The 26,061-nt window shown below is 40.9% G+C and overlaps 1 protein-coding gene, 1 non-coding gene and 1 gene segment (V, D, J or C); 1 reads left to right on the top strand and 2 right to left on the bottom strand.

Annotated features, from left to right (window-relative positions):
* Nucleotides 1-1,005: 1,005 nt before the first annotated feature.
* On the bottom strand, nt 1,006-9,779 carry LOC119879436. Its single transcript, XM_038589713.1, has 5 exons — nt 9,716-9,779; nt 4,077-4,199; nt 3,654-3,949; nt 1,273-1,393; nt 1,006-1,112 (listed from the first exon to the last, which is right to left on the bottom strand). The coding sequence occupies exons 1-5, from the start codon at nt 9,777-9,779 to the stop codon at nt 1,006-1,008; spliced, it is 711 nt and encodes a 236-aa protein (XP_038445641.1).
* On the top strand, nt 1,698-1,804 carry LOC119879438. The gene has a single exon (XR_005387515.1). It is a non-coding gene; the product is annotated as a U6 spliceosomal RNA (small nuclear RNA).
* A 13,773-nt stretch (nt 9,780-23,552) lies between the features above and the next one.
* LOC119879435 lies at nt 23,553-24,440 on the bottom strand. The segment is given in 2 exon segments: nt 23,553-24,082; nt 24,262-24,440. Coding segments are annotated over 2 exon segments (582 nt in total).
* Nucleotides 24,441-26,061: the final 1,621 nt, after the last annotated feature.

Here is a 26,061-nt window from a genome sequence, read left to right as displayed (position 1 = left end):
AAATGATAGTCACAGAGAGAGAGAGAGGCAGAGACACAGGCAGAGCGAGAAGCAGGCTCCATGCAGGGAGCCCAACGTGGGATTCGATCCCGGGTCTCCAGGATCGCGCCCTGGGCCAAAGGCAGGCGCAAAACCGCTGCACCACCCAGGGATACCCGCAGTTAAACCTCCTATATGCAACCTGAGCACATCTAGGCTAGAGAGATGTGTTAATAAGATGGAATGGACACTAGTACAAATTACGTCACAGAGCAGGTCTCTTGAAACTAAATGAGAGTACGATTTAGTACTCGCAATAAATAAATCTAAACAAACTAAATCTCTAAATGGTACGAAACAGCATGATATAAAACAAAAAAAGGAAACCACACAGATAATTCATGGCCTTTCTTATTCTAACGATGCCTGTATCAAAGATATCCTCAATGAATTGTAGTGAACAAATTTATCTGAAAATCCAACAATTCACACACATTATTACTGATTTTTGAGTCAAGATTTAAATTTCCTTAGCCAAATCTTCTAGCTGAATCTAATTGCAAAATGGCAACATGTTTACTGTGGTTATTTAGTCTTCGATAACAATTTCAACACAAATTTACAGGGATCTTTTGGATGCAGGATAACTCTTAACTGGAGAGGTGTTTTCTGAGAGTGAGAATTTCCCTCTAGCCCTGCGCCTGTGCTGCCACAACCTTAGCCTCATCCTGTCTGGGATGGCAAATCCCTGCCCTGGGCCCTACAGCAGGAGCAGGCATCAACAAGAGCTGTGGGGCTTGGGTACACCTCCCTCCAAGGTGCCACTCACTGTGGGCTCCCTCAGTGCACAGGAATACATTGCGGAGTCCGCGAGCTCTGAAGTGTAGATGACGAGTTGGATGGATTTTCTTGTCTTCTGAAAATGCAGTGAGTAGCGACATTTGTGGCATTTTGCTGGCTGTGAGATTCTTAATGGATAAGGAACATCACCACCTCACTACTGAGCTGCTTGTACCACAGTAGACTTTAACTGAGTTCACTGGTGTTATATGTGCATTCCAGGATGACAGCCCCCTTCTCCGGCACTGACTTTGCTGCTTGGGCTTCAGTTCCCGTCTGGGCAATACTAGATCCTGAAGGAAAAAGCATGGGATCAGGGGTTTCAGAATAGGTGATGTGGCACAAAACACTTCTACTTTACACATGTCCTTCTCAAGGTACCCACAAGATACTGCCCATCTCTCTTGATTTGAAGTCATACAGGTGGCACATTCGCACAGGGACCATCCTGACCAAGCCACATGGAAGCTATGACCACCTTGAGAAGCCTGGAGGCACCAAGTTTGAGTTCTCCCACTAGATGAAAAATGTCATCTTCTTCTGCAATTTCAGGGCTCAACAGTGTGAGGTGAGACTGCCAAGGTGAGGGGGGATTGTCTGGTACATCCTGCTTTGGTCCCAGAACAGGAAACAGGACTTTCCTGGTATAGCAAGTTGTGTGGGTCCTGTCACACTTCTCTTTGTACCAGCTGAGAGTCTCACTACCCAAAACTCTTTTGCATTAAGCAACTTTAATAAAAACATTAAATCTGAAAATAAACTTGAGTAAGATTTATATTGAAACGAAGACTTAGGATAGATGGTTTAACTGTGATATGTTCATTCACTGCATTTGAGATAAAAGTCGGTGGGTGGCACTTATGAACATATGATGGACAGGCCTCACTTTGGGAGCTCATACACTAAAATTAGAATGATACAGAGGATATTAGCATGGCCCATGTGTAAGAAGGACATGAAAATTCCTGAAGCAGTACATAATCATTTAATACTACCTGTAATGAATTCTAGAAACCACATAACATGTAAGATCATGAAAACAAGATATAAGAATCTTGTATGCTCACACTATGTGATTTCACCCAAGGCAGAAATAGGTCACTTATGGCAAGAAGGCAAAGTGTTTAGACTATTCATTGCAGCTCTGTCAAGCTACCTCTGGTGAATGCTAGTGTTCCTCCTCACTGTCAGGGTCTGGTCACATGCCTCTCTGGGGCCGGACAGCAGAAAAATCTAATCACTCTTGGCTAAAGAGCTCAGGCTGCAGGGCTCAGACAATAGATCCTGTCTCTGAGTCCTCCTCCTCCTCACTGTTTAGTTTCCACAGCTCAGCGATTTAGAATGGCCAGAAGAGACACCAGAGCTTGGTCATTAGGTTACCAAACTCTTATATTTATTTCATTCCATTACATCAGCTGAATCACAGTAACCTTCCATGCTTTGTATGCTCAGGTCTGAGCGCTGAAGGTGACCACTCAGTCTGCTTAGATTCCTTCCCTTAACCTCAAGACACACACACACACGCACACGCACACTTACACACACACACATTCCAACCAATGTGGGCCATGAAATCTTCCTTAATTCACAAAAATATGTGGTGCTTCTTTTCCTTGACCCTTTCTGGAGGGCACAGCAACACTGAGTGCTTCCACCCTAGGCCTGGTTTTCTTCTTTAGTATCTTTGTTCACTCCTAAGCATATACAGCTCATTTTCTAATATTGGTTACTTTACTGTCTGCTGATAACTTCTTTCATGTTTCCCTTTGTGTTTGTGAATTTCTGCCCTTTGGGATGTCTTTACTAAACTTCTTAAAGAGTATTAGAGGATTGTGAGAGGCTCAGTTTAAGATTTTGCATTCAGCTCAGGTCATGATCTCAGGGTCCTGGAATTGAGCCTCAGTTTAAGGCTCCTTGCTCAGTGAGGAGCCTGTGTTTCCCTTTCCATCTACCTACTTTTAGACACTTGTTCCTATGCACTCTGTCTCTCAAATAAGCAAATAAAATATTTTCCAAAAATGTGAATTTTGGAAATCAAGAGATAAACAATATTATCTACCATGGAGGTTTTTTAGACTTTTTCTTTTTAAGTAATCTACACCCAACATGGGCTGAAGCATAAAACCTGAGATCCAGAGTTGCAGCTTTATCTACAGAGCCAGGCAGGCATTTCTAGTTTACTATGTTTATCCAAGTGTCTGGGAAATTTAAAATTTTCAAACTACATTTTCACATCCTTTTACATTTATACAAATTTGGAAAAAAAAATTTATATTTTAAAGCAACTAAATAAAGGCCCAGGGCCTCTCTCTTCCTTCCTTAGGTACATGTGCTCCTCCTCCTTTCTTCCCTTCCCTTCTTTCTCCACGAAAAACCTGGTTGGAGGCTGAAGCTCTCCCATCACCTCTCCCATCAAACTCCTTCAGGAAGACACTGGGCAGACGCCACTTTCTCAGGCACACTGTGTCTCTGTAAAAGTGTCATAAAGCACAGTAATACCCACCAGGCCTGACACACTTGTGCGGCTGGACTCTCACAGCAAGTATCAGGCAGGTGCCACCTCATTGTTACATGGATTTATCTTGAATTGCTTAAACTCTGGCTGAGAAACTCTTGGCATAAAATTATTTTAAATGTCACTAATGAACAGTTGATGTTGTGCAATGTCACTTCTGGTTCCTTGCACCAGCCATTTGTCTGACTTTGTATCAAAAAGACACCGAGAGACAACCACAGACTGTGCTAGAACCAGAGTGGATCAGTCAGAGAGGCTCAGCATCCAGGCCCTGCTCTGCTCAGAGTTTGCACCCAGGTCCCCCTGCAGTCCCTATCACTGTGTCTCTCAGGGCACAGTAATACACAGCTGAGTCTGACAGTTGCACTGAACCTTTCTTCAAGTGGAAGGATCTGGATGTTTTGTCCAAGGTGGCTTCAAAACCTTTGTTGCTTCCCTTTTCCTTGTCTGTCATGGCTTTCAGGAGGAGCTTTGGACCTTCTCCCAGATACTGAACATACCAGAATAGAGTGGGGGTCCTAGATGTTGAGAAAGTACAATTCATAGTCAGGAAGCCCACTTCTGAGAGGGTCACTTGGCCTTCCGTCTGGTTCACTGAGTCTCCATGGGTTTGTCCTGGGGGAAAAAGAAAAGAGATCTGTGTCACCTTGGGCATGAAGCTCTTAGAGAAAATAATAGTTATATTCAGTTTTGCTGACATAGTGGAAAAAATAAATTTAAATTTAAGAGACATTTTACCTACCAACCATGAAGAATAGGGCCATCACGAAGCCTGGAGAATACATCTCTGGAGTGTCACCTAAATAATGTTCATCGCTCTTCAACGTGAAGATACGTGGTGTGAGGGAAATGATCAGGGGAAGCCCTCATTTCACCCAGGGTAGTGTTTGTGGTAGGAAGCTGCACCCCTGGTGGACAGGGACTGAATGAACTATGTTGGTCAGGGTCCTCCCAAACTCCCCAACCTTGTTTGATCCCTGACTTCTGAGGCCCATGTCAGGCTTCAGGTGGCACTTGGAACTCTGAAAAACAACAGTCTAACCTCTCAAGTCCATTTTGTTCTTCAGACACTCCCTGGTATGGAAGTTCCATAACACATCATCCCGGGGGTTGGGAGCTGACAGGGACCATGTACTAAAGCATTTACACAGTACTTTATAATATTCTCATATACCCATGTTGGCCAGCCTATAATGCCACGTCTGTCAGAAAAGTGGTCAGGGTTGATTACAGAAAAGTAATAAGAAGAAAAGAAATTGCTGATTGATTCTGTGTATTTTGGCACCATACTCCTAAACTGAGAATAGTGACTGTCGGTTTTTAAGCACTCACTAATTGTTGTTAAGTTACACAACGTAATGAACAAATGGTCTTTACTTGAAATACAGTATTTAAGTGGTTCTAAAATAAACCAATAATAATATCTTTTTAATAAGTTTTTCTGAAGAAAATAACTGCATTCTATATCCAAATGTTTTAATTCAACTATTCCTAAGTTTCAGTATCATTTAAAAGTGAAAAGTAGGAATTCTAGACAAAAGATACATCATCCATGAATGATTTTTTTAATCGTTGCCAAATATTAATCAAATAATTTTCCCCACAAGGGAAGAAATCAGGATTACTAGGAAAAAGTTGGAGTCTTACAGAACTTTCATAAAGTTCTGTAAACATTTATTCCTGGATACATTCAGAAGCTTAGCGCAGCTGTTTCCTGGAGGTGACTCCCCACACATTCAGGTCAAGAACTTTATGAGTTCAGAGCCAACATAGTGTAACGGTTTCCCAGATGCAGAGAGGAGTAAGAAATTTAGGCTTGGATCCTGTTTTAGGTCAGGTATCTCTTCGCTTCCCCTCCACCTTCCAAATATTGTCAGAAACCTGCCTCAAATCTATGCTAAAAGGAATTTTGGACAAGCACCTACAAACTTCTATTAGATATGCAAGGACAATGTGAAATAGGTTGGAATCATGATGGTTGAAAATAAACAATATAGTACATAGATGCAGGAAGACATCGTGTATAACTTTAAAAAATGTAGTTTCAGGCAATCAAAACCCGTGGGAGAAATATTTTGCATTTGTGTCACATGAGAAGACTTGTACAAGAGTGAGGGAAGATGCTGCATACTAAACGTGGATATTTAATGGCTTTATTAATAGATAATTTACATAACAATAAACTGCACCAAATTGAACGATACTATAGATGTGGTGCGTGTATCCACTTGTGAAGCCATCACCGCATCCAGATAATGAACAATGTTCACCGCAAATTTTTCTTCTTAATCTCTTTGTCATCCTTCTCTCAACCATCAATACCCATTTCCAGGGAACCTTTTGTTATGAATTAGTTTGCATGTTTTATAATTTTGTATAAACGGAATCACATGCACTCTTTGGTTTGGCTTCTTCTCAGCACACTTATTTTGAGATTCTTCCATAGTCATAATTATCAAGACTTTGTTCCTTTGTTGCAGTGTAGTATCCCATCCTATGCTATAAAACAAGAGTTTATTCATCTATTGATGACCATGTCACTAGCCGCAGGGTGACTGTTAATAAAATAAAGCTGCTATGAACATTTTGTATGTCAGTTTATTTTACTTAAATTTAATTTGCCACCATATACTAACCAATGCTCATCCCATCATGTGCCCTCCTCAATGCCCATCACCGAGCTACCCCATCCCCTCACCCACCTGCCCTCCTACTACTCTGTTTCGTTTCCCTAAGTTAGGTTTGTCACCCCTCTAATTTTCCCCACTCAGTTTCCCTCCTTTCCCTTTTAATCCCTTTCACTAATTCTTATATTCTCATATGAGTGACACCATATGATGATTGTCCTTCTCCGATTGACTTACTTCACTCAGCATAATAACCTCCAGTTCATGGAATGTCTTTCCATCTCTTATCTCTTCCTTGATTTCTTCCATGAGTGTTCTGTACTTTTTAGAGCATAGATCCTTTACCTCTTTGATTGTGTTTATTTCTAGTTATCTCACAGTTTGGGGTACAATGTAAATGGAATGATTCCCTAATTTTTCTTTCTTCAGTCTCATTATTAGTGTATAAAAATGCAACCAATTTCTGTGCATTAATTTAATTCTGCAACATTGCTAAATTGCCGTATGAGTTCTAGCAATCTTGGGGTGGAGTCTTTTGGATTTTCCAGATACTGTATCATGTCATCGCAAAGAAGGAGATTTTGACCTCTTCTTTGCCAATTTGAATGCCTTTCATTACTTTTCATGTGCTATGTGGTGAGAGTGGGTATCCCTGTCATGTTCCTGACCTTAGGGAAAGGGCTCTCAGTTTTTTCCCCTTGAGAATGATTTCACTGTGGGCTTTTCATAGGTGGCTTTAACGATATTGAGATATGTCCCTTCTATCCCTACACTTTGAAGAGTTTTGTCAGGAACGGATGCTGTATTTTGCAAATGCTTTCTCTGCATCTATTGAGAGGATCATATGGTTCTTGTCTTTTATTGATATGATTATCATGACTGTTTTAGGACTGTGAACCACCTTGCACCTCAGGGATAAATCTCATTTGGTCCTGGTGAATAATCCTCTTGATGTACTGTTCCATCCAGTTGGCTAGTATCTTGGTGAAAATTTTTGCATCATGCTTCAGGGATATTGGTCCGTAATTATTCTTTTTGATGGGGTCTTAGTCTAGTTCTGGGGTCAAGGTATTGCTGGTCTCATAGGACAACTTGGGAAGCATTCTTTCCATCTGTCCTTTGGAATAGCTTTAGTAGAATAAGTATTATTTCTTCTTTAAATGTTTGAAGAATTCCCCTGGAAAGCCATCTGGCCCTGGACTTTTGTGTCCTGGGAGGTTTTTGATGACTGGTTCAATTTCCTCACTGCTTTTTGGCCTGTATTCTATTTCTTCTTGTTTTACTTTTGGTAATTTGAAGATGTCTAGCAATATACTCATTTCTTCCAGATTGCCTAATTGGCGGACATATAGTAGCTTATAATACATTTTTAAGATTGTTGTATTTCCTTGGTATTGGTTGTGCTCTCTCTTTTTTCATTCATGATTTTATTAAGTTGAGTCTCTTTTCTTTTTAATAAGTCTGGCTAGGGATTGATCTATCTTATTAATTCTTTCAATGAATCAGCCCCTGGTTTCTTGATATGTTCTACAGTTCTTCTGGTTTCTATTTCATTGAGTTCTGCTCAAATCTTTATTATCTCTCTTCTTCTGCTTGATCGAGGCTTTATTTGCTGATCTTTCTCCAGTTCCTTTAGGTGTAGGGTTAGCTGTATATTGAGATTCTCAGTTTTTTGAGGGCTTGTATTGAGGTATTCCCTCTTAGGACCGCTTTGGCTGTATCTCAAAGATTTTGAACAGTTGTATTTTCATTTTCGTTAATTTCCATGAACTTTTAATTCTTCTCTAATTTCCTGGTTGACCCTTTCATCTTTTAGTAGGGTGCACTTTAACTTCCAAGTGTTTGACTTCCTACAACTTTCTTCTTGTGATCGAGTTCTAGTTTCAAAGCATTAAGGTCAAAATATGCAGGGGACAATCCCAATCTTTTGATATAGGTTGAGACCTGATTTGTGACCCAGTATGTGGTCTATTCTGGAGAAAGTTCCATGTGCACTTGAGAAGAATATGTATTATATTGCATTAGGGCAGAATGTTCTATTTGTATATGTGAAATCAATTGGTTCTGTGAGTCACTCAAAGCCCTGTTTCTTTGCTGATCTTCTGCTTAGAAGATCTGTCCTTTGCTGAGAGTGCCTTGTTGAAGTCTCTGACTATAATTATTATTATTTAAGTATCTCTTTATTTTGAGTATTAATTGGTTGATATTCTTGGCTGCTCCCACATTAGGGGCATAAATATTCATAATTTTTAGTCTTCTTATTAAAGGACAGACCCTATAATATGATATACTATCCCTCCTCATATCTTATTACAAACTTTGGGATAAACTTTAATTTCTCTGATGTGTGGATTGCTACCCCAGCTTTTTTTTTTTTGAGGTCCATTTGAATGGTAAATGGTTCTCCAACCCCCTCAATATGAAGGTGTCCTTAAGTCTAAAATGATCTTGTAGACAGCATATACATAAGCTTTTTATCCAGTCTGATACTCTGTATCTTTTGACAGGATCATTTAGCCCATTCATGTTCAGAGTAACTACTGAAAGATATGAAAGTCAATTTAGTGTCATAGTGTTACCTATTCAGTCACTACTTGTGCACATTGTTCTTTTTTAAAGATTTTTAAAATTCATTTATTCATCAGAGGCACACACAGAGAGAGAGGCACAGACACAGGCAGAGGGAGAAGCAGGCTCCATGGGGGAGCTTGATGCGGGACTCGATTCGGGACTCCAGGATCAAGCCCTTAGCTGAAGGCAGGTGCTAAACCACTGAGCCACCCAAGGATCCCTGTTCAGATTGTTTCTGGGTTCCCTCTTTGCTTACAGGGTCACCCTTAATATTTCTTGCAGAGCTGCTTTGGTGATCACATATTCTTTCAGTTTCTCTTCATCCTGAAAGCTCTTTATCTCCTTCTATTCTGAATGACAGCCTTGCTGGAGAAAGTATTCTTGGCTGCATGTTCTTCTCATTCAGGACCCTGAATACATCATACCAGCGCTTTGTGGCTTGCCTTGGCTCTGTTGATAAGTCTGTTATTAATATGATATTCCTTGGGAGCAAACTCAGGAAGGAGAGGGTTGAGAGGAGAGAGGGGAGGAGAAAGGACGAGGGAAAGCGAGAGTGAGAGAGAGCAAGAGAGATAGAGAGAAAGAGTCTCAGACAAGGTAACAGTCCATTCCCATCCATTCCTGTTCTGCTAAAATAGGGGCACCATATGTTGAAATAAAGCCCATTTTGAACAGCAGCTCAGGAAAGGTAAGGATAGTTACTGATGTGGGAGCAGGGCTGGCAGAGGACAAAGCACAACTAAAGCCCTGCAAACACCACCACCCAGGGTGGGATATGTGGGATATTCTTCAGGAAGCTTCCAGTTGTCTTAATGTTAATGCCTTCCTAGAGGGAAAAGCAATCTTCATCTGGACAATGGCAAGGCCTCCAGTATCTTGTAGGTCCTCCTTAGCATTTGAAAATCCTTTTGGGGGATCCCTGGGTGCCGCAGCGGTTTAGAGCCTGCCTTTGGCCCAGGGCGCGATCCTGGAGACCCGGGTTCGAATCCCACATTGGGCTTCCGGTGCATGGAGCCTGCTTCTCCCTCTGCCTGTGTCTCTGCCTCTCTCTCTCTGTGTGTGTGACTATCAAAATAAATAAATAAATAAATAAATAAATATTAAAAAAAAAGAAAATCCTTTTGGAATCTCCCTATTCCTTACCTCCTCCAACTCTGCAAGTATATAATCAGCCCCCCCTCACTTGCCCTGGACAGTTGCTCTTCCTGCCCACAGGTCCTGCCGCCTAGCCTTAGTAAAACTACCATTTTGCGCCAAAGAAGTCTCTAGAATTCCTTCTTGGTCGCCAGCTGCGGACCTCACCTATATTCCAAAACTTCATCATTACCACGATGGATTTTCATGAACTTCATCAGGAAGTATATGCAGTAATGGAAGAAAAGTCAGGAAATTTCCTGCAACACCATGATAGGGTCCAGAACACTGAGGCAGCAGCAGATTTCAAGACATTTCAAGTAGCTGAGACTCTTCTGAACTCCAAACCCAAGTCTAATTCCTCCTCTTAAAGAGGAACACAAAGGATACAAAGTTGCACTTAAGGTTTAAAGATAAAAATAATTTGAGAGAAACTAAAGAAAATGTGAGAATAAATTTTACCATTTTAGAGTGCTGTGGATTGTTATGCAGGACACATGACTCAGAATCTATTTTTAAAATTGTTAAATTTACACTATGCTATTTTAAAATTCTAGAAGGCAAAAAAACTTCACGAAATCTAAAGGATAATAACAAACATTTTTAAAAGCCACATATACATGACAGTCATAATACAATTTTCTGAACATAGACAATGGGCCTTAAAAATCTGTATGTTTAAAAGACAGTAACACAGTAGGAATGGGCAGATTATATGTGGACAAATTATAGAGAAATAATGCGAACAGTATTTAAAAATATGAAATGAAACTCCATCTCATTCATAATTAGAGAAACTATTAATAATAAGGGAAGCCCAACTGACAAGCAAAAGTAAAAAAACTCAGCAATACAGCAATACATAAGGTATGGGGACATAGGTTTTCTGACCAATCATCAGTATTAGTACAGTACATATTACTGAAACTAATCTAGAAGACAGTTTAGTTGAAAATATAGACTAGTATGAATATGTTCCTTTCCTGAACAATATTTTCCCTAAAATGAATCATTATTTTTACTGTTTTAATTGTTTTGGCTTTCTGACTTTTTTAAGGTTTTTATTTGAGAAAGCACACAGGTACACGAGCATGAGCAAGATCATTAGTGAGATCACGAGTACAAGTAAGGGGGGGGAGGCAGAGAGAAAGAGAAAAGCAGACTCTCCACTGAGCAGGGAGCCCCATGCCTGACTCAGCCCTAGGATCTTGATGATGACCTAAGCCAAAGGCAGATGTCAACCAACTGAGCCACGTTGGATTTCCACTTTTTTTTAATTTAAATTCAATTTTCCAAGATGTAGTATAACACCCAGGGCTCATTTCACACAGGCTTTACTTAATCCCAAATTACTATATCAACCCTTCTGCAAACCCTTTGTGTGTTTCCCAGAGTTATGAGTCTCTCATTTTGTCTTCCTCTCTAATTTTTCCCCACTCAGTTTCTCCCCCTTCCCTTATGATCCCTTTCACTATTTCCTAGAGTCCACATAGGAGCAAAACCATATGATAATTGTCTTTCTCCAATTGTCTTATTTTACTGAGCATGATATCTTCCAGTGTCATCCACGTCAAAGTTAATGGCAGGTATTCGTCCTTTCTGATCACTGAGTAGTATTCCATTGTATATATAGACCACATCTTCTTTATCCATTCATCTGTCAAAGGACATCTTGGCTCACTTCACAGTTTGGCAACTGTGGACATTGTAGCTGTGAATAATGGGGTTTGGGGGCTGAAGCTCTCCCATCTCTCCTGCCGTTGTACATACTCTGTCATAGACACACTGGGCAGAAGCCACCTTCTCTGGCACACTGAGTTCCTCTAAAAGTGTCAACCCACCAGAGTGGCTGAACAACTTGTGGGGCTGGACTTTCCCTGCAAGGATGAGCAAGAGTCCACTTCATTGTTATGTGGTTTTATCTTGAAATTACTTACACCCTGGCTGAGGAACGAAGGGCATCAAACTGTTGTCTAAGTCACTAATGGATAGCCAGGTGGGGAGTATTATCTTGGTTCCTAGGCTCTAGCCTTTTGTATGACTTTGTATCTACCAGACGCCAAGAGACAAACAACCACCTACTGCGCTGGAACCAGACTGGATCAGTCAGAGAGGCTCAGCATCCAGGCCCCCGCTCTACTCTGAGTTTGTGCTCAGCTCCCCCTACAGTCCCCATCACTGTGTCACTCATGACACAGTAGTACACAGCTGAGTCTGACATTTGCACTGAGCCTTTCTTCAGTGGAAGGATTTGGATGAACTGTCCAAGGTCTGCTTCAAATCCTTTGTTGCTTCCCTTTTCCTTGTCTCTTAATGCTTTCAGGAGGATCTGTGGACCTTCTCCCAGATACTGGACATACCAGAAGAGAGTGGGTGTCACTGATGTTGAGAAAGTACAGTTTATAGTCAACGAAGCCTCTTCTGAGAGGGTCACTTGGCCTTCCATCTGTTTCACTGAGTCTCCATGGATTTGTCCTGGGGAAAAAGAGACCTGTGTCACCTTGAGCAGGCATAACACTCTTGGAAAAATCATAGTTAAAAGTTTTGCTGACACAATGGGGAATAAAAAATGTAAATTTTTGAGGTATTTTCCTTACCTAGCATCAAGACTAAGACAATCACGATGCCTGAAGAACACTTCATCTCTGGAGTGTCACCTAAATAATGTTCTTCATTCTTCAACGTGAAGAAACAGAGTGACAAAGAAATGCTTAGTGAAAGCCCTCAGTTCACACAGGAAATGTGATTGTGATAGGAAGCTGCATCCCCTAGTGGACAGGGACTGAAATGGGTGTGTGTTGCCCACAGGTCTCCCAAACTCAGCAACCTGTTTCATCCCAGACTCCATGAGGCACATGGCAGGCTTCAGGTGGCGGTTGGAACTCTGAAAACAACAATCCAAATCTCAGGTCTATTTTCCTCTTCAGACACCCCCGGATATGGAAGTTCTTTAACAAAGCATACCAGGGCTTTTTATAGCTGACAGCGTAGCAATCTGACTAGAGCATTTTACTACTGTACCTTGTAATATTTCTAGATCCATTGTGGCCCAGGCCTATAACCCCCTGACTGCCAGAAAGGGGTTGGGGTTGATACAGAAAAGTATAAAGAAGACAAGTCATTGCTGAGTGAGTCTGTGGTTTCTGGCACTGCACCCCAATAGTTAGAACTGCTACTGCACTTTTTTAAGTACTCACTAGATATTTCTTAAATTAATAAAATAATGAACAAATTCCCTTTAATTGAAAAAGCATATTTACTTGTTCCTAAACTACTAACGGTTACAAGAAATACTGTTTTTTTAAGAGTTTATTTATTTATTCATGAGAGACACAGAGAGAGAGAGGCAGAGACAGAGGAATAGGGAGAAGCAGGCTCCCCATGCGGAGCCTGATGTGGAACTCGATCCCAGTACCCAGGGATCACGACCTGAGCCAAAGGCTCAACTGCTGAGACAGCCAGGTGTTCCAGAAATACTGTTTTTTAACAAAAGCTTTCAGAAGAAGTCACACTATTTGTAGTCAACCATTTTAATAGTCAATATTCCTGAGTTTCAGAATCATTAAAGAGTGAAAAGTAGGAACTCTAGGTAGAAGAAAGATCATACATGAAGTTGTCAAATCCCTGTAGAATGACCTGTGATTCTTATCTTCTGTTTTCACTGTTTTGTTGATTCCAACATATGGTGACTAGTGATTGTGAATCTGACAACAAATACTAATCCTATCCTCTTAACAAGTTTAGCCTCAAAGATGCTTTCCATTACACCATCCATCTGTCACGTTGTGTTGCCAAATGTTAATCAAATAATTTTCCGCACAGGTAAGAAATCAAGATTATCAGGAATAAGTTCTGGGGAGGGACCCATTTTTGTAAAGCCCTGTAAAGATTTATCTCTGGACACAATAGGCAGCTTAACCCAGCTGTTTCATGGAGGTGATTCCCCACACATTCAGAACTTTATGAGTTCAGAGCCAACATGGTGTAATGCTTTCCCAGATGCAGAGAGAAGTAAGAAATTCAGGCTTGGATCCTGTGTTAGGTAACGTGTCTCTTCACTTCCCCTCCACCTTCCAAATTATTTGTCAGAAACCTGCTTCAAATCTATGCTAGAAAGGAATTTCTTGGCAAGCCCCTACAAACTTCTATTCAGATAAGCAGGAACAACGCAAATAGGTTCAGATGATGTTGACTGAAAAATAATTGTATGGCAAATAGATGCAAAACGTCATTATGTATAACTTTAATAAAATAACACAATTTCAGGCCAATGAAAGTCTACAGGAGAAATATTTTGCATTCGTGTCACTCTAGAGGACTTGTACCACAGTGAGGGCAAATGCTGCATATAAAATTTTGGATATTGAATGGATTTATTAATACATAATTTACATCACAATAAGTGGCACCAAATTAAACATTCTCTAAGATTTGTTGTATGCATGTATTTGTGAAGTCATCATCACAATCGAGATAATGAACAGATGCATCACTTCAAAAGTTTCTTCCTATTGCTTTGTGATCCTTCTCTCAACCCTCAGTACACCCATTTTCCAGGGAAACCTTTGTCATGAATTAGTTTGCATAGTTTGTAATTTTGTGTAAATGGCATCATATGTACCCTTTTGCATGGCTTCTTCTCAGAATAATTATTTTGAGATTCTTTCATAGTCATAATTATCAAGACTTTGTTTCCTTATGTTGTTGTGTAGAACCCATCCTGTGCCTATAAAACAAGTGGTCTATTCACCTGTTGATGACTATATGGATTCGTGCTAGTGGGGCTCTTACAAATAAAGCTGCTGTGAATATTTGTGTGCAAGATGTTTTAGACATATGCTCTCATTTCTCTTGGATCAATTTCTGAGAGTACAATGGCTGGATCACACGTTAGGTGTAGAATTCATTTTCTTTTTTTTAAGATTTTATTTATTTATTCGTGAGAGACACACAGAGAGAGGCAGAGATATAGGCAGAGAGAGAAGCAGGCTCTTCTCAGGGAGCCTGAGGTGGAACTCCATCCCTGGACCCGGGATCACACCCTGAGCGCAAGGTAGACGCTCAAAAGCTGAGCCACCTAGGCATCCCTACATTTAACTTCTTAAACCAATGTATACGAGTAGCTTTCTTTGTAGATTCCCTGTCATTTTCTCTTCACACAATTATGCCCTCTGTTAATAAATATAAGTTCACTTCTTCCTTTCCAAGCTATATGGCTTTTGTTTCTTTATGTGCCTTATTGCATTGACTGTAATTTCTACTTCAAATCAAAATACAAGTGATGAAAGCCAAAAATCTTCCTTTATTTCTGACACTAAGGAGAAAGCATTTGGACTTTCCCCATCAAGTATGACATTTGATGTAGATTTTGGTTCAGCTTTTTTCTCATTGAAGAAACTCCCCTCACTTCCTTATTCACTAGGAGTTTCTCTTTGGAATGGTTGTAGGTTTCATCAAATGTTTTTACAGTATCTGTTAAGATTAACCTCCTAAATTACTCATCTGGTACTTATCAATCACTTTGGATATATCATCGATAAATTCTCATAACAAAATATTAAAGAAAATATCACTCTCCCTTTTTACACATAATGAATCAAGCTCAAAAAGTATCAAGAATTTAATGGTAGAGTAGTTTTCAACACAGAGCTGGCTGATAGCAAAATCCTGTTCTCTTTCTGCCACTACAGATAGTTGACAGAAAAAAAAATTGAGAGAGACACTAGAGCGTAGCAAAATGACTTCCTCCCAAGCCTTTGAAATATTTTAGAACAGTGTTTTATACGTTCTTTATTGAACTAATTGAACTATTGAACGTATTGAACTAATGCAAATGAACTAATGCAAATAAGGAAGAATAAATAGTTGCAGGTTTGGCTCTTTTACCAAAGAGAAAGAAAACTATTATAAGGGATACCCAAACTGCTACTCAGGAGCCACCAGTGAGCAGTGAGACGGCTTCACAATTCCATTCAGACCTATTATTGACATGTGATTACTACAATGCACGGTAGCAAAACTGTCAACTCTCCTAGGATTTTGATGCACCAAGATGTTGGTGCCTCAATCGTGACCAGTGATCACTCTCTCTGTTCCTTGAAAGTTGCTTGTGATAACACAGTCTGGAGCATAGTTTTTCCAGTTAACAAGCATAAATGTCTCTAAAAAATTTAGAAATGTAATTGCCCTATGACACAGCGATCCACTTCTGCTATATACTCAAAAATGGACAGAATAAAAATACCCAAAATATTGAATTGTTTATGTATTCCTGATTCTACCAAAAGTTGGAAGAAACCAAAAGGTCTATCACAAATAGTAATGGATAAACAAAATGAGATATGCCCTGCACTGGAGTATTATTAAACCTCAAAAAGCAAAGACATTCAGCAACATACTGAAAGATGGATGTACCCTGAGGACATTATGGCAAATGAAACGTCACAAAATGACCAAGATAGCATAATTCCACTTCTTTGGGGTATCTAAAGTAGTGAAACACATGGAAAGAGAAAGCACAATGGTACTTTCCAAGGACTGGAGGGATGGAATAATGGGGAGTTACTCTTGAATGAGCAGAAATATTTAGTTTCTCAAGATGAAAAGTATTCTAGAAATGGCTGGTGGTGCTGGTTGAACAACAATGTAATGGATTTAATACTACTGAAGTATCCACACAAAAAATGTTAAAATAGTAAAACTCTATGTTAAAATGGTAGAATTTATAATTAAATTTTAAAAAATGTGAGGAGGGGCTCTTGAGTGGCTAAGTGAGTTAAGCATCTACCTTCATCTTGGGTCAGATCCCAGGGTCTTGCATCTAGCCTGGTGTTGGCTGCCTACCTGACAGAGAATCTGCTTCTCCCTCTCCCTCAGCCCTTCCCCCCAGTTCCTGTTCTCTCCTGCGCTCTCCTCACTCTCCAATAAACGAATAGAATGTTAAGAAAATTTCAAGGTGACACTCGTTAAGATTTCTACACTACAGATCTGCCGTCCAAGCAAATATAAGAGGGTGCAGTTCCAGACCAATTATCAACCATCCATTACCATCGGAATTTTAAGGTCCTATGGGAATGGAATTAAGGTGGAAGGAAGGAAATACAGAGAAAGAGGATATGCACTGTTGAACATTGGTCAAACAAAGAGTGCTGGGAAGTGTGCACACTGAGCCATAGGTTGGCAAAAAAGTGCTTTGAGAGAGTGTTGAAGTGAGGGGCAGGAACACACAAAGAGGAAAATCCACTCCCTGCTCCTTCACGGTGTCCCCCCAAGAGCTCCTAAGTATGGTCACTAGTGGATAAGACAGGTAGGAAGCAGGTAAACCTCCTGTATGCAAACTGAGCTCTCCTATGCCACAGCTGTTAATAAGATGGAACGGACACTAGTACAAACTACGTCACAGAGCAGGCCTCTCTGAAAACTAAATGTGAGTACAACTGACTCACAGCAAACAAACCTAGTTAAACACTACACACAACACTGAGACCTCACCTCCATCTCGCACCTTGTGGCTTGCTACAAGCACACCCAACCAAGGAGGACAAGAGAGTGAGCTTCTGGAAGTGGCTAGTGAGCATGTGCAGAAAGCAGCCTCACTCTGCCAGACTGGGAGAAATTACACAAATTCAGAAACACATCCTTGACAAAGCAAGCAAAAGGGAAACTCTCACCACCCAGTATGGCCTCATAGGATCAAGAGAGGCCATCGAGTTTGTACCACATTGTCCCAAGGCAGGAGGAAACAAATACGCCAACCATGGTGAAGCTTTCAAGTCTGAATGTGTCTGGATCTGAGCTATGTACTCTCTGCACACTCTGGAAAAAGCAATTTTTTTTCTTTCACCGCATCAATTTTCCCCTGTGTGATCAAGCATTCAGGCCTATAGAAATGGCACCCTCTCTCTCACTTCTAACTTGACCTAGATAAGGTAAACTAATAATATAGAAGCATGATTCCCTCTGACTCCATTTTCAGGCTACGGGGAAATGGACCAATCAAGAATTGCCTTGATTCTACTGCACAGGAGTTAGCACTATAAGGAGGGAAAGAATCCAGTGTACTGACATGTTGGGTGACAGCACTAGCTCACCCTGTGTAAAATGTTTTACACGAATCTAATCTCAAGAGTTTCCCAGTAAGAACAAGACAATTAGTAAATAACCAACAACCATCACACAGGGTTGAGTGGAGGCAGCAGGTTCCTTGGAAGCACAGTGCGCTTGCTGCACAGAAGTACAGGTGAGTCTTCAGGCTGGGTGCCTGCGATGTGCAGGAGAGGTGTTGGGCCATCCTATTCAAGAAAACAGTGAGTCTTTGGTCTTCTTTTTGGCCACAGAGGAACGAATGTCTATCATGAGCTAGGGACCTTTCCCAAATTCTTGCTTATACCAAGGCAAGTGTCTGAGCCACTGTCTGAATTCCAGTTGATGGCAGAGGTGTTTCCCTCCTGGACACTCAAAGTAGAAGGATGCGGCTCCACATTCTCTCCTTGGCTGACCCCTATGCAGAAAGAAAGGTCAGAACAAAGAGCAGATTCCAGTGATAAATTTCCAAATTCTCTTTTTTGCACTAATTGGAGGAAGCCTGAGTAAAACCATTCTTGACTTCTGAAGAATATCCACTAATATCCTCTCTTTCTCATAAATGCTCAATTCATAGTTCACCTGCAGCCACAAGACGTGATTAATGCTCTCATGGATGTCTTCATGGCTCCTCTCAGTGCTGATCAGCTTCAGAGCTTCAGAATTGCAGCCTTCAGCCAGCTCAGCTCCTTCTCCTCTCAGGCCGCCCCTTCTTTCCTCTAACACTACTTTCCCATATCGTCCACCCAGTCAATAAGAAAAAGCTCCTGTTTCTGACAGAGCCTGGTCAATCAGAATGCACTAGAATGAACCCTCCACATGTTCTGTGTGTGTTCTGTGTCAGCACAGGTGCATTACTGTCAGTGGCCACATCTCTCAATTAATCTGGAAATAGTTTCTCTCTAATTGTACCCCTGAGAGACAAATTTCTGTAATCTGTCAATCTGTAAAACCACTTGAATGCTATGTGTCGTATATTCTGCAAAGTACTGAAAGACGGAGTAGAAATTCTGATGAAACATCCACCTGCAACCTCAAGAAAATATAACCATATGACTTTATTATGAAGAGATTTCATTTTCTCCAATCAAAATGCACGGCACATCCTCCAATGTAATTACTGACTCATAGCCTCAGGAGAATTTCTTTTGAAGCATTAGCCTTCTATCCTGTCATGCTTCCTACTTCCTGGTCAATTGGTTCACATTCCACACTCCATCATCTATCTCCTAAACTCCACTAGAGTGTTCGCTCCCCAAGACTCATTGATAAAGGTCTCCAGTCCGGTGAGTTCCAGTATTCCTTTTGCCAAAACCCCTTTCTCATTCACATTAATTTCTTGGAAGTTTCTGATGACCTCTGTGACAATGAATCCAGGCAATTATAAAGATTCTGAGTGGAGCACCCTGGTGGCTCAGTGGTTGAGCATCAGCCTTTGGCTTAGGTTGTGATCCCAGGGTTTTGGGATCCAGTCCCACATCAGCCTACCCATAGGAAGCCTGCATCTCCATGTGCCACATAATGTGTCTGCTTCTGTCTCTGTGACTCTTGAATAAATAAATAAAATCTAGATAGGTAGATAATAATAAATAAATAAATAATAAATAAATACAATTCTGAGTGCTATGGGAATGGTGCCAACAGGAACCTGACCCTAAAGAATGATCAAGAGAAATGGTCTCCGAAAAACCAAGACTACCTCATTTCCAAAAGTCAAGCCCCTGTCCTATGATTCCTAAAATGGATCCTCTGAAATGACAAAGAATAAAACTACTCTTTCTTCTTCCTCTCCGCTCTGAAAGATTTAAAGACAGTTATGGTGAAGAATATCAAACCAATACGTAAATATACGTGTATATATGAAATGTGTTTTTATACATGGAAAGCTTCTCATTCTGAGAATCTTCCATTCTCTCTCCTATTCCCCATAAAAGAAGAATTCTCCAAGTCTTTTTGGGCAAATTTCCTCTTCTTAGCGAAAGATACTTACGTCAATATCTGCACTTTTCACATGTGGCTCTTCTAACCGAATATAATGATATGAACGTGAACATTTCAATAAATGACTCCTTCTGTGAATTAACTATCGAAAGGTAAGTTGTTGAAATTCCCAGCACCATGATGATTTCATACAGTATTGTTTGACTTAAGGTCAAAGAGTTGTCTAAGAAAAGCTTTATCTATGCCATCTCAATGACTGCCTACTGCATGAGTGCTCCGTTCCAGTGATCATTTCTACAGACAGTGTGTAGTTTTGATTATAATACTCATCCTTCCTTCAAGGGATGCCCATCTGGGATACTAAATTTATTTGCTATGTTGGGGAAAGTCTTTAGAAATATATGTAGGTGTTCAATGGCACCATCACCATTCGCTTTCTCCTACAGAAACAGTGAGTGATGGATGAGTTTCCTGGTAGAATAACAGTGGCTCAGCCCCAGTCTCCTTTCTTGCCCAAGGTCCCAGACATTTACCCAAATTGGAACTTTCCATTGGGGCGTTCCAACTGATTGGACCACGACTTTCTCAGACACACACGGCAGAGCTACGACTGGGCTTGCATTAGACACTTTCTCTTCACCCAGCAATGGTCCTACAACAAAAAGGCAGGGGAGAAATTTCTAAGTAGGAAGTGAGAAAATGCACTCTCTTTCTTGTCCAGCTCATTCACTACCTAATTGTTCCATACTGTCATCCTGAATGCAGTCTCTGTTGTATAAAATGAAGCTGGACCAAAGGACTTCTAAGGGCTCTTCCACCTCTAAATTTCTTTTATACTACATAACAAAGCTAATATTTATTGAGAACTGGTTGTGTGCACTCTGGACTGGTGTCATCAAGGGATGAAATTGCTGGCATCATGGAACCCCAGGACCATTTTCACAAACACATGTGATCTAGTGGTTTTGATGTTGATCCTAACCTACCCTGAGGCCTCCTCAGAACTGGGACTTAGTCCTCAAAACCAGATCCTCTCTTGGATTTCATTTCTCCTATGACATCAAATATCTATCAAGGAGAACTAAATCTATCTTAACATGGAATAAAATGGGACTGTATTCACTGAGTGTCAAGTCCTTCACAGGCAGTGAGACCAGGGGGCTCCATGGCTGAGCCTTAGGTAAGTAGGATGTTCTTCTGGGGACATATTTCTTTACATAGATTACATATATGGTACAGAAAAATGGAAGAATCTCCACATACGAAACAATCTAGAGGAGGTGGATGAGCTATTAATACGGTAATTGAGAAGCAAGTTCTAAAACAGCCTAGTTACTTTCTGGATCCAGCTTTCTCCTGAAAGCTTTAGTTTGAAGGTTTATAATGTCCAGCCAGAGATGGTTCGAAAATCATTGAGATCATTTCAAAATTAAAATTGGAAAAAAAAAGAAAAGAAAAGAAAAGAAAAGAAAAGAAAAGAAAATTGGGCATCTTATGTAAAAAAAAAAGAATAAAGGTGTGTTTAGTTTGTTTCTAGGGGAGCATTTTATAAAAATGTTTAACTCTTTATACGTATTAGTTTTATATCTCTCAATTTGATTTTTTTTAAGATTTTATTTATTTATTCATGAGACAGAGAGAGAGGCAGAGACACAGGCTCCCTCCCACATACAGGGAGCACGATGTGGGACTCGATCCCGGGACTCTAGGGTCACGTCCTGGGCCAAAGGCAGGCGCTAAACTTCCGAGCCACCAAGGAACCCCGTGAATTGGATTCTTTAAAGAATTTCTTCTTTTCAACCATTTCAAAAAAGATTCTTTTTTTTTTATTTATTTTTTTTGGTGTTCAATTTACTAACATACAGAATCAAAAAAGATTCAAAGAAAAATTAGGCAAATATACTGAGGTTTCCAGTGCACCTCCTGCCCCCGCACAGGCATAGCCTTCCATTTATCATCTTCCCCATGACAAATTTCACAATGAAGGATATCACCCAAAGCCTACAATTCTAGGGTTCCCTCTTGCTGCTGTACTTTCTAAAGGTGTGAACACATGTATGAAGCATGTACCCAACATTTACTATATCATACAGAGCAGGATCACTCCAGTAAACATACCCTGTGCTCTATTCATCCCTCTGCCTCCCCTCAAAACCAGGCAACCACAATCTTAATACCTCCATATGTCTAGCTTCTCCAGACCATCATGGGATCATATCATACCCTATATAGCCTTTTCAGATTAGCTGTTTTTAGTGAGTAAAATGTATACGAGGTTGCCCTGTCTCTTCAAGGCTTCATACTTCCTGTCTTTTTAGCGTCAACCATATTCCATTATTTAAACGTACCACCATTATTTATTTATTCACCTCCTGAAGAACATACTGCTTACTTCCTCATTTTGGCAAATGTGAATAAAACTTCCATAAAACACCTGTGTACAACTCTGTGTGCACATAAATTTTCAACCTTGTTGGGGAAATAGGAAGGCCTCTGCTGGATCACATAGTATGAGTGTTTCGCTGTGTAAGAAACTGCCAAATCCCTTTTTCAAATGTCCATGTATACACTTTGCTTTGTAGTAATTTCCCAACAAACTTTACTACACGCCTTGCTGCATACCAAAGCCCCAGAGAGTCCAAAGCAGGCACAGGCACAGCGGGTGGTCCTGCCAACAACTCACTTCACACATAGCCTGCTGTGACCCAGAACCTGCTGAGCCTGCACATGTTCCTGCCTGTGTCCTGCTGCCCTATGTATAGCTTCTGCTCAGGCACCTATTCCTCCCACTTCTGGGACTCACTCATTAAAGAGAAGTACGATGATAAAATCATTAGGAATTGCAACACATTCTTATGATTTCACAGCATTCAATGAAGGGCAGGGGTCCTTGGGAGAGTTGCGGGCTCTGTGACTGTCAGGTCACATATTCGAGAAGCTACCTCTACTCCCAGCTACTGCGAGTCTGTCCATCTACCTCCATCTAATTTTTCAGGGTCCCAGTCCTTCCTACCAATGTCCTGCATGAACATAAAAACCGGCACAGGCTGGAATTCAATTTCTGCTGTAATTGAACCACATGATAGGTTCAACTTTGAGTTTGGTCTCAGAAGTCTTTGTCTCTGGCTACAACAGAGAAGAGATTCCTCTGCACAGTCTTGGAAGCTTTCTGCTCCCTTTCCCAACCTGGGAATGATGTTACAAAATCATGAGTAATAGACTCATTCAAAACGTGAGGAAGAGCAATGCATTTTCATGGAACAGAATGAAAATCTCCACAAGCTCTTCTCCACAAGGTGCTCTTTAAAAATGCCTTAAAAGGATATACCGTGGTCAGTGATATATGTCCACACATTATATAAATTGATCAGTAGAAGTCATTTAGACTTGTGCTTCTATAGGGCATTCGATAACAGGTACTCAGAGGATAAGCTCTCCTGTCACCTCAGATTATTAACTTAGGAATACTATGAGCTCAACCAAGTCACTTACACTCTAAAATCTTCCCTTTGTTCGTGTATAAAATGAACTACTTTTTTACCAGGGATTATATTACTGAAACAGAAAATATATGTAGTGGGATAAGTAGAATGCCTGGACTTCAATAAAAATACGTAATTCTATTTCTATTCCCAAGAGTGAAAAAGCTAACAGAGACTTGAAAGAACATTGTACACATTCTCTTCACATTTCCTTGAACACGGACCATCTACAGGCTAAGTAAGTATCTCGGTATTTCTATCTGTTGACGGTATCTATTTTTTCAAGCCTGTTCTATTTCTATTATTTTACAGTTACTTTATAGGTAGTGCCCAGAGATCTATTTATCACGGCATTGGATATGCGCATCTGTGTCATTTGCTTCAAGCTCCTTCATAGAGGTTTTTACCTACAAAGAATTTTCTGGGATGAAAAAGGGCAAGGAAAGTAAGTGAAACAACAGCACTGATGCACCTAATATTAGGAGGAAAAAAGTATTGTAAGAGAAAGCTGAAATTGTAAAATGCACAGGCTGCTGTGGGGGCAAATGCCCTCCCCAGGGAAGTGCTGGTGCTGCAGGCCCAGCTGCGGTTTGGGGGCAGGCTGCAGATCACCAGGGAGCACTGTGCCTCCACCGCACACAGGTAGGTGGCTGAGTCTTCCAGCTGAGAGGCCGCGACATGGAGGGTGCTGAACCGTTCCTTAGCATTCAGTGTGCAGTTTAGCCTCCCGCTCTGCTTCATCCCTGAAGCTATGTAAAACAGCCTGGTGAGGCTGCCGCCCTCGGGATTCTGTCGAAACCATTGCACATTGTTCACTGCGCTAGAGTAATTGCACTTGAGGATAGAGCTGGCTCCCTCCTGCAGGCTCAGGGCTGAAGGGCTCTGCTCCACCTTCATCCCTGTCACTACTGCTAGAAAGAGAAAAACAAACACATATGATATCACTGGAGAGCACTGATGCAGCTTTCAATCTCTAAATATCCCAGGAAACACCACTGAGCATATAGGACCCTCTAGCTCAGTGTCAGCTCCCCCCACCACTGTTGCCCTGGACCACTCCCCAGGCCCCATTCTGGATCGCCTCACTCACAGCAAACATGGACCCACAGGAGCCCCAGCAGAGCGTCCCAGATTCTCTTCATGATTCTTTGTCTAGTCAATGAGGTGCCTTAACCCCTACTCTACAGAGTGTAGAGTCCGGGTCTAGAGAAACTCTGTTCTTACACTCAATCTGTTCCACTAGAATCACAGGGCAGCAATCACACCTCAGTCTCATCAGTCACAAAACTCGAGACTCCTCCCACAGTGCCCCAGTGACACTGCACAGTAATGTCTTCAAAATTGCACTTGCCAACACTGCCGAGGGAGAGGGGCAATATTTCCAATATAGAAAGATATAAGAGTTCTTTTTCTCTTCATAAACACTTTACGTAAGAAATGTATGGGTTAGTGTGTGAGGAAAGGTGGATGATATTTCTAGAAGTGTCAGCTACTCTGGGTTATGCAGAACCTTGATATATCATAGGGAAGAGTGACTCCATTCCCAAAATTGCATCATTGGACAGACAATGTGAGTATTCACTTATATAAAAATAGTTGATCGTGGTGAACCATCTGATAGTTTGCATTGGGTATTGCAGAAATATCTACAATTTCCTGATATCAAGATCGTTCTAGAAACCAATAGAGACATTTCCCATCTGCATAGATAATGATTCCAAACAGAATTTGGTCAGTGAAAAATAAGATGTCTGCATAACGTCCTCTCTAATTTAATTTCCAGCTCTCTTAGTCTCCTGTGCAACTGGTGGACACCTGCTCACTTACACAGCTGAGTCTGGCCAAGTCACACATGGCCGGTCAAAGTCAACATTGTCCTCTACCTTTCCTTCTATTTCTGTTCCTTACTTTTTCCTCTCTTCTTCTTCTCTACATTCTTGTTCTCTCCACTCTCAGCATGGATGTACGAAGAGGGAGGATATCTGCGGTATTGAAAAAATTTCAATGGCAGTAATTTTCGGGGATTTTATTCATAACAATTGGCAGCTTGTAAACCATGTTTTCTATTGAGCTTCCATGGTGACATCACAATGCCCAGAAAAATCCTACCCTGTTCTGAGAATAATTACTTGGATATAGGGTCATGGCCTCGACATGTCTGAAGTTGAAATGGCAGAGCTGAAAACATGAGATGAACTGACACAGATTCCCTCCCCCACCCCACCCTCATTCCACCACCATTGCTATCCATAATGGACTGGCTCACTTGACTTCTGTTCTCTCCTTAACTAACATTCAACCCTGGATCATCAGAAAGACTTGGTGTCTTGTACGGCCCGCAGTGCCCCCTAGAGGACTCAAACAGTCTGCAAAGACACCTCAGATCAGGCAATCAGCAGACACAGATCCCCTGCCCCATTCATTCCAAGCTTCCTGATGAAGGAAATGCAGATGGTCAGAGAAGAAGATAACTGCTTAGATTGAATGGGGATTAAAAAAACCAAATCTTACTTTTAAAATAGAATTGTATAGAAACTGATATCGGAAATTAATTTAGTAAATCTCATCTTGTGCTATTTGATTGCCTTACCTTCGTTCAAAAGAAATCCGTAAATATAACGGTGCATTTAGTTGCAACACTGTAATTTCCTAAAGGTAAAAAAGGTAAAAAAATTCCTAAAGGTAAAAAAAAGCAAAAAATGATACAGGTCAAGTTAGTCGTGCAAAATAAGCTAAATTAAGCTTTATTTGTAGGACTAAGCTGATTTCCACGTGCTCTTTGCCCAGGGAATTTTCAAGGCTGGTCTGTTTCTTTTTTCTTTTAACACAGTCAAGCATGCCCAGGAGGCCTCATTTGTGGCTGACACAAACGTGCAACTATAGTGCCACG

The sequence above is a fragment of the Canis lupus genome, unplaced genomic scaffold, assembly GCF_011100685.1.
Source record: "Canis lupus familiaris isolate Mischka breed German Shepherd unplaced genomic scaffold, alternate assembly UU_Cfam_GSD_1.0 chrUn_S841H1005, whole genome shotgun sequence".
In the NCBI taxonomy this organism is placed as follows: Eukaryota; Metazoa; Chordata; class Mammalia; order Carnivora; family Canidae; genus Canis; species Canis lupus.
This window is presented reverse-complemented; position numbering and strand designations above follow the sequence as displayed.

Excerpts from the sequence above, each read along its gene's own strand:
- LOC119879436 (XM_038589713.1), bottom strand. The coding sequence starts at position 9,779 with ATGGTAGTTTTACTAAGGCTAGGCGGCAGGACCTGTGGGCAGGAAGAG. Across the intron at positions 4,200-9,715 it reads AGAGCAACTGTCCAGGGCAA|GGCTTCCCCTGATCATTTCC; the intron begins GTGAGGGGGGGC and ends GGGTGAAATGAG. Across the intron at positions 3,950-4,076 it reads GGCCCTATTCTTCATGGTTG|GACAAACCCATGGAGACTCA; the intron begins GTAGGTAAAATG and ends TTTTTCCCCCAG.